This window comes from Hypanus sabinus, chromosome 24 (assembly GCF_030144855.1).
Source record: "Hypanus sabinus isolate sHypSab1 chromosome 24, sHypSab1.hap1, whole genome shotgun sequence".
NCBI classification, from domain to species: domain Eukaryota; kingdom Metazoa; phylum Chordata; class Chondrichthyes; order Myliobatiformes; family Dasyatidae; genus Hypanus; species Hypanus sabinus.
Window position 1 is genome coordinate 19,054,462 of NC_082729.1, and position 17,785 is coordinate 19,072,246.

The window sequence follows — 17,785 nt, forward strand, 5'->3', positions numbered from 1 at the left end:
GAAAGGGGGAATTATGAGTGTGAGGGCAGCTTATTGTTCTCAGTGTCAGATGTGGGAGGTCTTGGAGTCTCCTAGTCTCCCGGACGTCCATATCTGCTCCAGGTGCTCCGAGCTGCAGCTCTAAGGGACCATATTAGGGAACTGGAGCTGCAGTCAGGGAGAGTGAGGAGTCGATAGGAGTTACAGGCAGGTGGTCACACCAGGACCACGGGAGGCAGACAAGTAGGTCGCGGTTAGGAGAGGGAAAGGGAAGCGTCAGGTACTAGACAGTACCCCAGTGGCTGTACCCCTTCACAATAAGTACTTCTGTTTGAGTACATCTGGGGGGGTACAGCCTACCTGGCAGAAGCAACAGTGGCCGTGCCTCCGGCACAGAGTCTGGCCCAATAGCTCAGAAGGGTAGGGAAAGGAAGAGGAAGTCAGTAGTAATAGGGGACTCGATAGTCAGGGGGTCAGATAGGCGATTCTGTGGACAGTCAGGAGACCCGGATGGTAGTTTGCCTCCCTGGTGCCAGGGTCCGGGATGTTTCTGATCGCGTCCAAGATATCCTGAAGTGCGAGGGTGAAGAGCCAGAGGTCGTGGTACATATTGGTACCAATGACATAGGTAGGAAAAGGGAAGAGGTCCTAAAAGGAGAATATAGGGAGTTAGGAAGGGAGTTGAGAAGAAGGACCACAAAGGTAATAATCTCGGGATTACTGCCTGTGCCATGTGACAGTGAGAGTAGGAATGGAGTGAGGTGGAGGATAAATGCGTGGCTCAGGGATTGGAGCAGGGGGCAGGGATTCAAGTTTCTGGATCATTGGGACCTCTTTTGGGGCAGGTGTGACCTGTACAAAAAGAAAGGGTTGCACTTGAATCCTAAGAGGACCAATATTCTGGCGGAGAGATTTGCTAAGGCTACTGGGGAGACTTTAAACTAGAATGGTTGGTGGGTGGGAATCAAATTGAAGAGACTAGGAGAGAGGAGGTTAGTTCATAAATTGAGAAAGCTTGTAGACAGTGTGTGAGGGAGGATAGGCAGGTGATAGAGAAGGGAAGCGCTCAGACCGAAGATGCAGGGGAGAAGGAAGAAAAAGAAGATAGTAAAGTTGTTTGCACCCTTAGGGATAAACAGAGAGTAAGAGGTAGAGAATTTCTTAAATGCATTTATTTTAATGCTAGGAGCATCGTAAGAAAGGTGAATGAGCTTAGAGCTTGGATTGATACCTGGAAATATGATGTTGTAGCTATTAGTGAAACATGGTTGCAGGAGGGGTGTGATTGGCAACTAAATATTCCTGGATTTCATTGCTTCAGGTGTGCTAGAATCAGAGGGGCAAGAGGGGGAGGTGTTGCATTGCTTGTCAGAGAAAATATTACAGCGGTGCTTTGGCAGGACAGATTAGAGGGTTCGTCAAGGGAGGCTACTTGGGCGGAATTGAGGAATGGGAAAGGTGTAGTAACACTTATAGGGGTGTATTATAGACCACCTAATGGGGAGCGAGAATTCGAGGAGCAAATTTGTAAGGAGATAGCAGATATTTATAGTAAGCACAAGGTTGTGATTGTGGGAGATTTTAATTTTCCACACATAGACTGGGAAGCCCATTCTGTAAAAGGGCTGGATGGTTTGGAGTTTGTAAAATGTGTGCAGGATAGTTTTTTTACAGCAATATATAGAGATACCAACTAGAGAAGGGGCAGTGTTGGATCTCCTGTTAGGAAATGAGATAGGTCAGGTGACGGAGGTATCACGGGTCCAGTGATCACACCACCATTAGTTTCAATATAATTATGGAGAAGGATAGGACTGGACCCAGGGCTGAGATTTTTGATTGGAGAAAGGCTAACTTTGAAGAGCTGTGAAAGCATTTAGAAGGAGTGGATTGGGACAATTTGTTTTAAGGGAAGGATGTAATAGAGAAATGGAGGTCATTTAAAGGTGAAATTTTGAGGGTACAGAATCTTTATGTTCCTGTTAGGTTGAAAGGAAAGGTTAAAAGTCTGAGAGAGCCATTCTTTTCAAGAGATATTGGAAACTTGGTTTGGAAAAAGAGTGATATCTACAATAAATATAGGCAGCATGAGTATATGAGGTGCACGAGGAATATAAAGAACATAAAAAGAATCTTCGCTCTAGAATTAATAAAATCCATCTCCAAAAATCTAAAAAAGAGGGTGGCATGGCTTTACCTAACTTTCGTTTATATTATTGGGCAGCTAATATACGTTGTGCTACCTTCTGGTCTTTCTTCCATGGCCAACCCGAGTGCCCTAACTGGGTGGCGATGGAGCTGAGCTCCACTAAAGAATTACCTATCTCTGCACTTCTTGGCTCTGCATTCCCTAGTAGCCTGCCCAGATCAATAGCTAATCCTCTTGTTAGACACACTTTGCGTATATGGGCTCAGATCAGGAAATGCTATGGTTTCCAGGGGTTTTCCGTTTCCAGCCCTGTTGCTCATAATCACCTTTTTTTACCTACTACATACGATTCAGCATTCCAGGTTTGGTATAGGAAGGGCATTAGACATTTTGAAGATCTTTTCATTGATAATCGCTTCTCTTCTTTTCAGCAGCTCTCTGTTAAGTTCAATCTGCCCAATGCTCATTTTTTCAGATATCTCCAAATCCGACACTTTATTGTACCTTTAATTCCTAACTTTCCTGAAGTTCCTGCAAAAAATGCTATGGACCTATTTCTTTCCATGAATCCACTAGGTAAAGGCTTAATATCAATTATCCGAGATAAACTAGCAGCCTTACGACGGGCCCCCATGGATAAAATCAAAATGGCCTGGGAGCAGGATTTAAATATCTCCTTATCTGAGGAGAGCTGGGATTCAGTTCTCAAATCGGTTAACTCAACCTCCCTTTGTGCTCGCCACTGCCTCTTACAGTTTAAGATTGTTCATAGAGCCCAGATGTCTAAATCTAAACTATCTCGATTGTACCCTAGCGTTAGTCCACTCTGTGATAAATGCAAGAGGGGCGTGGCCTCTCTCATCCATATGTACTGGTTCTGTCCTAGCTTGGAGAAATTCTGAAAAGATGTCTTCACTACGTTATCGTGTATTCTGAATCAGCACCTAGAACCAAACCCCTTAATTGCTCTGTTCAGATTTTGGGGCGAGACAGATTTATGTCTGGGTCCGACCAAATGCCGAATATTATCTTTTGCCTCTCTCCTGGCTAGACGCTTGATCCTCCTCAGATGGAGAGATGTTGCCCCACCCACTCAATGGCTTAACGACATCATGGCCTGTTTGGACCTCGAAAAAATTCATTATTCAGTTCTCAATTCGGATCTAAAGTTCCATAAGGTCTGGGGACCTTTTATCGAGTACTTTCATAACCTTCCTCTAGACTAGGGTTTTTTTTTCTTTTCGGTCCCTTGCTTTCAGCTCCTTTTTTTTCTGGTAGAAGGCATTATTATCCTCTGTTGCTGAGTGTATTCACAGTCTGGGAGTTTGGCTGTCCTGACCTATACTCTCTATATTGTGCTGTGGTTGGTCTGGAGTTGCTGTTGTTTTTTCTTGTGTTGTGGGGCTTGGGGAGGACACTAAGCTTACTTGTCTTTAATTTAGGTGCTTTTTTTTTGTTAAATTCTCTTCCTTTGTAGCATATTGTTATTGTATGCTTAATTTTGCACTGTTTTAATGTTCCTCATTGGGATTTGGGGTTTTTAATTTGTAAAATGTTTTGAAAAACTAATTAAAAAATTTTTAACAAAAGAACCTTAAGAAAGAAGTTAGAAGAGCTAAAAGAAGATATGAGGTTGCTTTGGCAAGTAAGGTGAAAATAAATCCAAAGGGTTTCTACAGTTATATTAGTAGCGAAAGGATAGTGAGGGATAAAATTGGTCCCTTAGAGAATCAGAGTGGACAGCTATGTGTGGAGCCAAACGAGATGGGGGAGATTTTGAAGAATTTCTTTTCTTCGGTATTCACTTAAGAGAAGAATATTGAATTGTGTAAGGTAAGGGAAACAAGTAGGGTAGTTATGGAAATTATGATTGAAGAAAAGAAAGTACTGGCACTTTTAAAGAATATAAAAGTGGATAAGTCTCCGGGTCCTGACAGGATTCCCAAGGACCTTGAGGGAAGTTAGTGTAGAAATAGCAGGGGCTCTGACAGAAATATTTCAAATGTCATTAGAAACGGGGATGGTGCTGGAGGATTGGCATATTGCTCATGTGGTTCCATTGTTTGAAAGGGGTTTTAAGAGTAAACCTAGCAATTATCGGCCTGTAAGTTTGACATCAGTGGTGGGTAAAGTAATGGAAAGTATTCTTAGAGATGGTGTATATAATTATCTGTATAGACAGGGTCTGATTAAGAAAAGTCAACATGGATTTGTGCGTGGAAGGTCATGTTTGACAAATCTTACTGAATTTTTTGAACAGGTTACTAGGAAAGTTGACGAGGGTAAAGCACTGGATGTTGTCTATATGGACTTCAGTAAGGCCTTTGACAAGGTTCCACATGGAAGGTTAGTTAGGAAGGTTCAATCGTTAGGTATTAATATTGAAGTAGTAAAATGGATTCGACAGTGGCTGGATGGGAGATGCCAGAGGGTAGTGGTGGATAACTGTTTGTCAGGTTGGAGGCCGGGGACTAGTGGTGTGCCTCAGGGATCTGTACTGGGTCCAATGTTGTTTGTCATATACATTAATGATCTGGATGATGGGGTGGTAAATTGGATTAGTAAGTATGCAGATTATACTAAGATAGGTGGCATTGTGGATATTGAAGTAGGGTTTCAAAGCTTTCAGAGGGATTTAGGTCAGTTAGGAGTGGGCTGAAAGATGGCAGATGGAGTTTAATGCTTTTAAGTGTGAGGTGATTGGTAAGATTAATCAAAATAGGACATACATGGAATTGAAGAATGCAGTAGAACAGAGTGATCTAGGAATAATGGTGTATAGTTCCCTGAAGGTGGAATCTCATGTGGATAGGGTGGTGAAGAAAGCTTTTGGTATGCTGGCCTTTATAAATCAGAGCATTGAGTATAGGAGTTGGGATATAATGCTAAAATTTTACAAGGCATTGGTGAGGCCAAATTTGAAGTATTGTGTATAGTTCTGATCACCGAATTGTAGGAAAGATGTCAACAAAATAGAGAGAGTAGAGAGGAGATTTACTAGAATGTTACCTGGGTTTCAACACCTAAGTTACAGAGAAAGGTTGAACAAGTTAGATCTTTATTCTTTGGAGCGTAGAAGGTTGAGGGGGGACGATAGAGGTATTAAAATTATGAGGGGGAAAGATAGAGTTGACATGGATAAGCTTTTTCAATTGAGAAAAGGGGAGATTCAAACAAGAGGACATGAGTTGAGAGTTAGGGGGCAAAAGTTTAGGGGTAACACGAGGGGGAACTTCTTTACTCAGAGAGTGGTAGCTGTGTGGAACGAGCTTCCAGTAGAAGTGGTAGAGGCAGGTTCGATATTGTCATTTTTTTAAAAAATGGATAGGTATATGTACAGGAAAGGAATGGAGGGTTATGGGCTGTGCAGGCCGGTGGGACTAGGTGAGAGTAAGTGTTCGGCACGGACTAGAAGGGCTGAAATGGCCTGTTTCTGTGTTGTAATTGTTATATGGTTAAATCGCTCTCGGTGATGGCTGCCACCATGAGTTGCCTGCGACTCCAAAGGGAGTTTACATTCTATTGCTTGCGATGATTGTTAATCACACTTTTTCTGGCAAACAAAGAATTTAGTTGTTTTCCCTGCTTCCTCGGCCACCAGCCAGGTGTCGCTCAGCTTCACCACCACCATCTGAGCCGGAACTGGTCCCTGATTTGTGTCTTTGTTGCCTGTGTGTTGCCTAAATCTACATTGCCAGTGATGCTGCTGCAAGCTAGACTTTCATTGTATTGGAGCTTCACTGTACCAGTGCACAGGGCACTGAGATCAAATTCCCTTCCATCTACATTTTACCCCTCTTCCCTCCATCTCTGTACACACCCCATCCCTCTCCCTCCTATCCCCTTCCCACTATTACACCCACCCTGACATTGTCTCCTCTCCCCTCTCCCTCAGGTACAAGAAAGGCTGAAAGCACCTACCACTAGGCTCAGGAACAGCTTCTACCTGGCTGCTATCAGATTATTGAACAGTGTCCTAGGATGTCAAGATGGACCCTTCACCTCGTAATCCATCCTGTTATGGTCCTGTTTATTGTCTGCCTGCACTGCACTATAACTGTTACAATTTATTCTGCATTTATTGTTTTCCCTTATTCTACCCCAATGCACTGTGTAATGATCTCATCTGTATGAACAGTTGCAAGATTTTCACTGTATCTCGGAATACATGACAATAATAACCATACCAATGATTACAGGCTACAAACAGTGGAAGCAAGGGAGGAACATGGGAGGGGTGAGGAATAAAGGAAGGGATGAGAGATGAGGGAAAGGGTAGGGAGCAAGTGAGTATTAGAGGGAGGGAGTGATCATGCAGGGAAGGTTGGGATGATGGAGGGGAAAGAGTGAACATGAGTGGAGTGAGGGAGGGGGCAGGGGAGAGGAATGAGGGACAATGGAGGGTCACCCTAGGCGATCCACTCACCTTTATTACTTTTGGCATCCTCCGTCCCTGGGAAAAGCAGCAACCATAACATCAGTGGGGCAGATCCAACCTCCATCCCTCTCTCCCCACTCCTGATCGCCACCCATCACCTCACTCATTCTCCATCCACACCCCTCCATCCATCCCTCTCCCCTCCACCCCCTTCCCTCCGTTCCACCACTCTCCCCAACTCCCTCTGTACCTTTCTGTCCCACTCCTTCCCTCCATCCCCCATCCCTACTCCCTCCCTCCGTCACACAGTCACACTCAGTCCCTGCATTTCACCCTTCCCCATCGACTCCCTTTTCCTCCCTCCTACTCTCGCTCCCCTCCCCTCCACCGGACACCCTCCGGACATTACAAGACTCTGCTGCTCAAAGCATGTCCCTGCATTTTATACCGCCTCATGTGACCTGCCGCAAGATGCGGGTTCATGTCAGGGCCAAAGCCCCATGGACCTCACTTCCCCATCCTCTCTACCTCCCTGTTAAATCTACCCCCACCCCCCAAGTGTACAGTTCTCACTGCCTCAGTAAAGCAGCCTGCAGAATCAATGACCCCACCCACCCCATATATTCTCTCTTCTCCCTCCCATCAAGCAGAAGATACAAAAGCCTGAAAGCACACCCCACCAGGCCCAAGAACCGCTTCTACCCCACTGCTATCAGACTATTAAATAGATCTCTAGTGTATGAAATTGAGCTCGTGCCCTTACAATCTATGTTGTATGATGTTACACCTTGTTGTCTGCCTGCACTGCACTTTCTCTGTAACTGTAACACTTTATTCTGCATTCTGTTCTTGTTTTCCCTTGCTCTATCTCAATTCACTGTGTAATGATCTGATCTGTAAGAACAGTGTGCAAGACAAGATCTTCACTGAACCTGGGTACCTGGGATAATAATAAGCTAATTTTCCCATGATCCCAGTGTAATCTGTGGGTAATTTGTGTTCTATGTGCTGTCTGCTATCTGTCAGTGATTAAATGTTGATTGCAATACAGGAAGACCAGACTGACCTTGAGCTTTATAATGCGTCTCTACGCCATCCTGTAAAAGAAAGGGGAGAGAGTGGCAGGGATCACTCACATGTGAGTTGGTACAACTGCTCAAGACAGCACATTGGGAAGGAAGGGGTTGTAGAGTCGCAGTAGTGTGTTACAGCTGAATGCCAGAGGGTCGGGGTAGCAGACGCCGAAACATAGAAACATAGAAAATAGGAGCAGGAGTAGGCCATTCAGCCCTTTGAGCCTGCACCGCCATTCAGTATGATCATGGCTGATCATCCAACTCAGAACCCTGTACCTGCTTTCTCTCCATACCCCCTGATCCCTTTAGCCACAAGGGCCATATCTATCTTCCTCTTAAATATAGCCAATGAACCGGCCTGAACTGTTTCCTGTGGCAGAGAATTCCACAGATTCACCACTCTCTGTGTGAAGAAGTTTTTCCTCATCTCGCTCCTAAAAGGCTTCCCCTTTATCCTTAAACTGTGACCCCTCGTTCTAGACTTCCCCAACATCGGAAACAATCTTCCTGCATCTAGCCTGTCCAATCCCTTTAGGATTTTATACGTTTCAATAAGATCCCCCCTCAGTCTTCCAAATTTCAGTGAGTATAAGCCTAGTCGATCCAATCTTTCTTCATATGAAAGTCCTGCCATCCCAGGAATCAATCTGTTGAACCGTCTTTGTACTCCCTCTATGGCAAGAATGTCTTTTCTCAGATTAGGGGACCAAAACTGCACACAATACTCTAGGTGCGGTCTCACCAAGGCCTTGTACAACTGCAGTAGAACCTCCCTGTTCCTGTACTCAAATCCTTTTGCTATGAATGTCAACTTACCATTTGCCTTTTTCACCGCCTGCTGTACTGCATGCCCACCTTCAATGACTGGTGTACAATGACACCCAGGTCTCATTGCATCTCCCCTTTTCCTAATCGGCCACCGTTCAGATAATAATCTGTTTTCCTGTTCTTTCAACCAATGTGGATAACCTCACATTTTTCCACATTGAATTGCATCTGCCATGAATTTGCTCACTCACCTAATCTATCCAAGTCACCCTGCATCCTCTTAGCATCCTCCTCACAGTTAACACTGCCACCCAGCTTCGTGTCATCCGCAAATCTGGAGATGCTGCATTTAATTCCCTCGTCTAAATCATTAATATATATTGTAAACTGGGGTCCCAGCACTGAGCCTTGCAGTACCCCACTAGTCACTGCCTGCCATTCTGAAAAGGTCCTGTTTACTCCCATTCTTTGCTTCTTGTCTGCCAACCAATTCTCAATCCACATCAATACCATACCCCCAATACCGTGTGCTTTAAGTTTGCACACTAATCTCCTGTGTGGGACCTTGTCAAAAGCCTTTTGAAAATCTAAATATACCACATCCACTGGCTCTCCCCTATCCACTCTACTAGTTATATCTTCAAAAAATTCTATAAGATTCGTCATACATGATTTTCCTTTCACAAATCCATGCTGACTTTGTCCGATGATTTCACCTCTTTCCAAATGTGCTGTTATCACATCTTTGATAACCGACTCTAGCATTTTCCCCACCACCAATGTCAGACTAACCGGTCTATAATTCCCCGGTTTTCTCTTCCTCCTTTTTTAAAAAGTGGGGTTACATTAGCCACCCTCCAATCCTCAGGAACTAATCCAGAATCTAAAGAGTTTTGAAAAATTATCACTAATGCATCCACTATTTCTTGGGCTACTTCCTTAAGCACTCTGGGATGCAGACCATCTGGCCCTGGGGATTTATCTGCCTTTAATCCCTTCAATTTACCTAACACCACTTCCCTACTAATATGTGTTTCCCTCAGTTCCTCCATCTCACTAGACCCTCAGTCCTCTACTATTTCCGGAAGATTATTTATGTCCTCCTTAGTGAAGACAGAACCAAAGCAGTTATTCAATTGGTCTGCCATGTCCTTGTTCCCTATGATCAATTCACCTGTTTCTGACTGTAAAGGACCTACATTTGTCTTGACCAATCTTTTTCTTTTCACATATCTATAAAAGCTTTTACAGTCAGTTTTTATGTTCCCTGCCAGCTTTCTCTCATAATCTTTTTTCCCTTTCCTAGTTAAGCCCTTTGTCCTCCTCTGCTGGTCTCTGAATTTCTCCCAGTCCTCAGGTGTGCTGCTTTTTTTTGTGCTAATTTATATGTTTCTTCTTTGGACTTGATACTATCCCTAATTTCCCTTGTCAGCCACAGGTGCACTACCTTCCCTGGTTTATTCTTTTGCCAAACTGAGATGAACAATTGTTGTAGTTCATCCATGCGATCGTTAAATGCTTGCCATTGCATATCCACCGTCAACCCTTTAAGTATCATTTGCCAGTCTATCTTAGCTAATTCATGTCTCATACCTTCAAAGTTACCCTTCTTTAAGTTCAGAACCTTTGTTCCTGAATTAACTATGTCACTCTCCATCTTAATGAAGAATTCCACCATATTATGGTCACTCTTACCCAAGGGGCCTCGCACGACAAGATTGCTAACTAACCCTTCCTCATTGCTCAATACCCAATCTAGAATGGCCTGCTCTCTAGTGGGATCCTCGACATGTTGGTTCAGAAAACCCATCCGGCATACGTTCCAAGAAATCCTCTTCCTCAGCACCCTTACCAATTTGGTTCACCCAATCTATATGTAGATTGAAGTCACCCATTATAACTACTGTTCCTTTATTGCACGCATTTCTAATTTCCTGTTTAATGCCATCCCCAACCTCACTACTATTGTTAGGTGGCCTGTACACAACTCCCACCAGCGTTTTCTGCCCCTTAGTGTTTTGCAGCTCTACCCATATCGATTCCACATCCTCCAGGCTAATGTCCTTCCTTTCTATTGCGTTAATCTCCTCTCTAACCAGCAATGCTACCTCACCTCCTTTTCTTTCCAGTCTATCCCTCCTGAATATTGAATATCCCTGGATGTTGAGCTCCCATCCTTGGTCACCCTGGAGCCATGTCTCTGTGATCCCAACTATATCATATTCATTAATAACTATCTGCACATTCAACTCATCCACCTTGTTACGAATGCTCCTCGCATTGACACACAAACCTTCAGGCTTGTTTTTACAACACTTAGCCCTTATACAATTATGTTGAAAAGTGGCCCTTTTTGCTTTTTGCCCTGGATTTGCCTGCCTGCCACTTTTACTTCTCACCTTACTACTTTTTGCTTCTACCCTCATTTTACACCCCTCTGTCTCTCTACACTTGTTCCCATCCCCCTGCCACATTAGCAGTAGCAAACGCTCCCCCTAGGACATTGGTTCCAGTCCAGCCCAGGTGCAGACCATCCTGTTTATACTGGTCCCACCTCCCCCAGAACTGGTTCCAATGCCCCAGAAATTTGAATCCCTCCCCCTTGCACCATTTTTCAAGCCACGTATTTATCTGATATATCCTCCTATTTCTACTCTGACTAGCATGTGGCACTGGTAGTAATCCAGAGATTATTACCTTTGTGGTCCTTTTTAGTTTATCACCTAACTCCCTAAATTCACCTTGTAGGACCTCATCTCGTTTTTCACCTATATCGTTGGTACCTATGTGCCCCACAACCACTGGCTGTTCATCCTCCCATTCCAGAATGTCCTGCAGCCGCTCAGAGACATCCTTGACCCTTGCACCAGGGAGGCAACATACCATCCTGGAGTCTCGTTTGCGGCCGCAGAAACACCTATCTGTTCCCCTTACAATCGAATCCCCTATCACTATAGCTCTCCCATGCCTTTTCCTTCCCTCCTATGCTGCAGAGCCACCCATGGTGCCATGAACTCGGCTGGTGCTGCCTTTCCCTGATGAGACATCTCCCCCAACAGTATCCAAAACAGTATATCTGTTTAGGAGGGAGATGACCTCAGGGGATTCCTGCACTACCTGCCTACTGCTACGCTGTCTAGTGGCCACCCCTTCCCTTTCCGCCTGTGTAGCCTTTACCTGCGGTGTGGCCAACTCACTGAATGTGCTATTCATGACTTTCTCAGCATCGCGGATGCTCCAGTATGAATCCAATCGCAGCTCCAGACGCTCAATGCGGTCTGCCAGAAGTTGTAGCTGGACACACTTCTTGCACACATAGTCGTCAGGGACACTGGAAGTATCCCTGATTTCCCACATGCTGCAGGATGAACAAACCACGGGGCCGATCTCAGCTGCCATGACCTACCCAATACTTGCGTCACCTTTTGAAACTTTCTCCTTTTAAAGGAACTTACCCGACCTTACCTCACTTGGAGTGAAGCTCGTCCTCAGCCTCGGCTCGCCAAAGGTTCACGAGACAAAGCCTTCCTACTCTGTCTCCCACTACTTCGTCACCCGCTACTCTGTCACCCGCTCAGTCTAACTGTTCTCTTTAAATACTCCCGCTGCCTCACGGTCTGACTTACACGCGCTTGCGCAGTCGTGCCCTGGTTAAACTGTTGAAGAAAATGAAGGGATGGGGCAGGGGGTCGGATGGCGAGGGGGTGGAGTGGGATTAGGTGGGGGTTACAGAAGCAGAGGGGATGGACGGGTGGTAGAGAGGGAGGTCAGGGCAAGAAAGGGGTGAAAAAGAAAGGGAGAGAGGCAAAATTATGGCGAGAAATGAAGCTAGAGGGAGATGGAGCTTGGATTGCTGTGATTCTCACCTTGTAACATCTCACCGATGTGGTTTGGCAGCCAGCCACCTTGAATCCCTCAGACCTATTGAGTTTGGTTATGGGCTGAATAAAGTGGTCGGCATCAGCAACTACTGTCTCCTGTAGGAGTGAAGACCCGGGAAGGGAATCAGGGTTGTGGGGAGGAGAAGGGAACAACAGTTCTCAACAACATCAACTCTGCCCTCTTTCTTGTATACACCGCTCTCGCGCCCAACATGCTCTGAACGTTCCCTCATGACACCATCGGGACAAACACTTTGACCATCTACCCTATCCTGTGTAGTGTAGGATGGGGAACTTGATTTACTTATTTAGAGCTGCAGTGCAGAACAGTCCTTTCTGGCCCAACAAGCCACACTGCCCAGCAACCCACCCATCTAACCCATTTAAAAGCCATCTAGACAACTTCATGGATAGGCGAGGTTTACAGGGCAATGGGTTAATCGTAGGCAGATGGGACCATCTCTCTAGGCAAGACCACAGTCAATTCTTTGGTCTTACTGACATGGAATGCAAAGTGGCTGCTGCAACACATTCAACAGCGGATCCATCTCGCTCCCGTATGCCTCCTCGTTAAGGCCAAGACTCTTCAGGCTTTCTGAGTATAGACCATTTGGCGGAGAAGGGTCTGCTGAGGTGCTGTGATTCAAGTGTACCCAGCACAGTCTAATCCTTCCTAAGAGCGTCACCCGAGATGGACGCAGTGATCTGAAAGATTCACACCGTCACCCACCACCCTCAGTGCCCACCGGTTCTGAAGGATACTTACATTAATGGAAATATCTATATGGCTACAGGAAATATTGTAACGTTTGAAATCCAACCAGCAATTTGATGAATAAGTTACATTTTTCACTGTGATGACATCTGTGAAAAAAGAACACATACAAATTAATCACCGCTGAATATCCAGCACACAATACAAACCCCAGTGCTGAGCGGGCGGTCTCAGAGTTTGTGAAATAGGAGAAATAGACCATTCAATCCATCTAGTCTTCTCCTGTCAGGTAGTGGGTAAATCAAGAATGGCCCAGGCTCTGTTCCCGGTTGTGTCACTCTCATGGGTACCCCACAGGATGGGGTCTAATCCAGGGTTCAGTGCCTGTAAACAGTATTCAGCACTAATAGAAATTTTCGTGATTTATTGTTTTACAACATTGAATCACAGTGGATTTAATTTGACTCTTTTGACATTGATCAACAGAAAAAGACTCGTGTCAAAGTGAAAACAGATCTAGACAAAGTGATCTAAATGTAATGCAAATATGAAACACAAAACAATTGATTGCATAAGTATTCAACCCCCCCCCCCCTTAATATGACACAGCAAAGCATCACTGGCGCAGCCAGTCGATTTTAGAAGATACATAATTAGTTAAATAGAGATCACTGTGTGCAGTCAAGGTGTTTCATTTGATTGTAGTAAAAATACACCTGTATCTGGAAGGTCCAATTGCTGGTGGGGCAGTATCTTGGCAAAAAGTACATCATAAAGACAAAAGAACACTGTAAGCAACTCCGTAAAAAGGTTATTAAAAAGCACGTCAGGAGATGGTTACAAAAAAAAATTCCAAGTCACCTAATATCCATTGGAGTACAGTTCAGTCAATCATCTGGATAGAGAAATGGATAGAATAACACACACACACACACACACACACACACCCCTCCCCACCCGTCCAGTCTATTTAAAGTACAAAGTACATTTGTGATCAATATATGTATAACTTTTCTTACATTCATAGAAGAAAAAAAAGAAATACAATAGAAATGGATGAAAAACTATGCATAAACAGCCAAAAGCTGACAAACAACCAATGTGCAAAAACAAGGGAAGCAATAATGAAAATAATACTGAGAACGAGAATTGTAAAGAGCCTTTGAAAGTGAGTCAGTAGGTCATAGGATAGGTTCAGAGTCGTAGTGAATGAAGTTATCCACTCCAGTTCAGGAGACTACTAGTTGTGGAGAAATAACTGTTTCTGAACCTGGTCGTGTGGGACCCAAGGCTCCCGTAGCCCTTGCCCTATGGGAGTGATGAGAAGAGGGCATGATCACTCACTCAGTGTCAGTAAACCATACTCTTCCGTCGGTATTATCAAGAGTTACGCACATAAAATGCCGGAGTAGCTCAACAGTTCAGATGGAAAGGAATTCAGAGTTGACGTTTTAGGCCAGGCCGAGACCCCTCATCAGGATCCCGCTCAGTTCCTCGAGCATTTCATCTCCTCTCATCAAGGAGGAGGTACAAGTACCTTAGGACAACATACTCAACGTTTTAGAAACAGCTTCTCCACCACCGCCATCCGATTTACGAATGGACACATTTTCCGACGTGTGCCCTTGATATGAAAGCTGACAGGTTCTTGATTAATCGGCAACGCGAACCGCGCGGGAGAACGGAAACGGAACTTAATAAATCAGCCTTGATCGAATGCGGCGCAGCCTTGACTAAATTATGTTGCAATACAGTATCTGAAGGCCTCTAAAGACAGCGGGCGGGGAAGAGATCCTTCATCCAAAACTCGAAACCCTACCCCTTCTCTTTCCCCCACCGACCTCCCAAAAAAAAAAAGAGCCTTTCATACAGCCGAGGTCTAGCTCGGACCGGGACATCCCCCGGCACACGGGAATAAGGGCGGCTGGAGGGGGTCGTGTGCTCACTTGGGAAGGGTCCGGATCCACCCCCCACCGGCGGCAGCTCCTCACCTTCAACAAACACCGGAGTGTATAGCCAGACGAAAATTAGTTGTAAAATCACAAGCAAACGCCGAGAGATCTCCATATTACTGTGTGTTCCTATGAATGAAGACTTCCGCGTTGTGTTGTGCTACAAGATGATGCAATAACACACAAAATTCTGGCGGAACGCAGCCGGCCAGGCAGCATCTATAAGAAGGAGGACAGTCGGCGTTACGGGCCGAGACCCTTTATCAGGATTATCCGAGAGAAGAGATCGTAAGAGATTTGAAAGTGGGAGGGGGAGATCCGAAATGACAGGAGAAGACAGGAGGGGGAGGGGTGAGGCTGAGAGCTGGAAAGTTGAACGGCAAAAGGGATATCGAGCTAGAGCAGGGAGAGGATCAGGGGACAGGAGGCCTGGGGAGAGCGAAAAGGGGAAGGGATCACCAGAGGAAGATGGAGATCATGCCATCAGGTTGGGGGCTTGCTAATTAATAACTCTTAATAATTTCTCATTTGGCTCCTCCCACTTCCTCCAAACTGAGGGTGTAGCTGCGGGTCCCAGCTCTGCCTGCCTTTTTGTCGGCTTTTACGGGTATCCGTGCCCCACTTATCCTCCGCTACATCGACGACTGCATGCATGCTGAGCTCGTTGACTTCATTGGCTTTGCCTCCAACTTTCACCCTGCCCTCAAATTTACCTGGTCCATTTCCAATAGCCCCCTCCACTTTCTTGATCTTTCTGTCTCTATCTCTGGAGACAGCTTATCTACTGATGTCTACTATCAGCCTACGGACTGTCACAGCTACCTGGACTATTCCTCTTCCCACCCTGTCTCTTGCAAAAATGCTATCCCCTTCTCACAATTCCTCCATCTCCACCACATCTGCTCTCAGGGTGAGGCTTTTCATTGCAGGACGAAGGAGATGTCTTCCTTTTTTAAAGAAAGGGGCGTCCCACCCTCCACCATCAAATCTGCTCTCAAACGCATCTCTGCCATTTCCCGCACATTTGCCCTCACACCATCCTCCCACCACCCCACTCAGGATAGGGTTCCCCTTGTCCACACCTACCACCCCACCAGCCTCCGGGTATTACTTCCGCCACCTCCAACGGGATCCCACTACCAAGCGTATCTTCCCCCCCCCCCACTCTTTCTGCTTTCCACAGGGATCGCTCCGTATGCAACTCCCTTGTCCATTCGTCCACCACCCCCCCATCCCCTCCCACCAATCTCCCTCCTGGCACTTATCCTTGTAAGCGGAATAAGTGCTACACCTGCCATTACACTTCCTCCCTCTCCACCATTCAGGGCCCCAGACAGTCCTTCCAGGTGTGGTGACAACTCACCTGTGAGTTAGCTGGTGTGATATTCTGTGTCTGGTGCTCCTGGTGCAGCTTTCTGTATATTGGTGACACCTGACGCAGACTGGGAGAGCGTTTCGCTGAACACCTACGCTCTATCACCAGAGAAAGCAGGATCTCCCAGTGGCCACACATTTTAATTCCATGTCCCATTCCCATTCTGATATGTCAGTCATGGCCTCTTCTACTGTCAAGATGAAGCCACACTCATGTTGGAGGAACAACACCTGATATTCCGCCTGGTAGCCTTCGACCTGATGGCATGAACATCGATTTCTCTAACTTCTGTTAATTTCCCTCCTCCCCTTCTTAACCCATCCCTGATTTATTTAATTATTTATTGATTTTCCCTTTTTTTCTCTCTCTGTCCATCTCACAATCACTCCTTGCCTGCTCTCCATCTTCCTCTGGTGATTCCCTCCCCCTTTCTTTCTCCCGAGGCCTCCTGTCCCATGATCTTTTCCCTTCTCCAGCTCTGTGTCCCTTTTGCCAATCACCTTTCCAGCTCTTAGCTTCATCTCTCCCCTCCTGTCTTCTCCTATCATTTCGGATCTCCCCATCCCCCACCCACTTTCAAATCTCTTACTACCTCTTCTTTCAGTTAATCCTGACGAAGGTCTCGGGCCAAAAAGTCGACTGTACTTCCTCCTATAGATGCTGCCCGGCCTGCTGCGCTCCGCCAGATTTTGTGTGTGCTGTTTCAATTTCAGCATCAGCAGATTTACTCATTTTGTGATTTTAAAAAATCTGCAGGTGCTCGATCTAAGCACACACACAAAATACTGCAGGCCAGGCAGGGGAGGAAGGAATCCAAGGGAGTAGGTGGTAGGTGAAACCGAGGGGGGGAGAATGATAGGGATGAAGTAATGAGCCGGAAAGTCGACTGGTGAAAGAGGCTGGAGAGGGGGAATCCAAAGGTCATGGAGAAAGGGAAGGGGGAGGAGCACCAGAGGGTGGTGATAGGCAGGTAAGGAGATAAGATGAGAGAGGGAAATGAGAATGGGGAATGGTGAAGGAGAGGGGGGGGACTTTACTGGAAGCTCAAGAAATTGATGTTCATACCGTCAGGTTGCAGGCTACACAGACGGAATACAAAGTGTTGCTCATCCAACCTGACTGTGGCCTCATCTTGACAGTAGAGTCCATGGATTGAGATGTCGGAATGGGAATGGGAAGTGGAATTAAAATGGGTGGCCACTGGAGATCTCAGTTTTTCTGATGGATGAGGGTAGGTGCTCGCAAAGCCTTCTCCCATTCTACATTGACTCTCACTGATACACAGAAGCACCTGGTACAGTGGATGGTCACACCAGGAGCACCTGATACAGTAGATTACCCCAACAGTCTACAGGTGAAGTGTCGCCTCGTCGGGAAGGACTGCTTGAATCCATGAACGGTAGTGAGGGAGCAGGTGTAGGGGCAGGTCTAGCACTTGTTCCACTTGCAAGGATGAGTGCCAGGAGGGAGATCAGTGGGGAGGGATGAATGGCAAGAACGTCACGTAGGCAC

General features: G+C 45.8%; 1 protein-coding gene across 1 annotated transcript in view; it reads right to left on the reverse strand.

Annotated features, from left to right (window-relative positions):
• The window catches only part of LOC132380549 (uncharacterized), a 28,916-nt gene that overhangs the window by 7,378 nt on the left and 3,753 nt on the right, over nucleotides 1-17,785 (reverse strand). The window contains exons 2-6 of the mRNA XM_059949447.1: nucleotides 14,938-15,117; nucleotides 12,998-13,095; nucleotides 12,217-12,327; nucleotides 7,573-7,603; nucleotides 6,555-6,581 (exon numbers count right to left, since the gene is read on the reverse strand). Of these exons, the coding sequence (XP_059805430.1) occupies nucleotides 6,555-6,581; nucleotides 7,573-7,603; nucleotides 12,217-12,327; nucleotides 12,998-13,095; nucleotides 14,938-15,013 (343 nt within the window). The 5' untranslated portion in view covers nucleotides 15,014-15,117. The remainder of the gene's footprint in view (nucleotides 1-6,554; nucleotides 6,582-7,572; nucleotides 7,604-12,216; nucleotides 12,328-12,997; nucleotides 13,096-14,937; nucleotides 15,118-17,785) is intronic.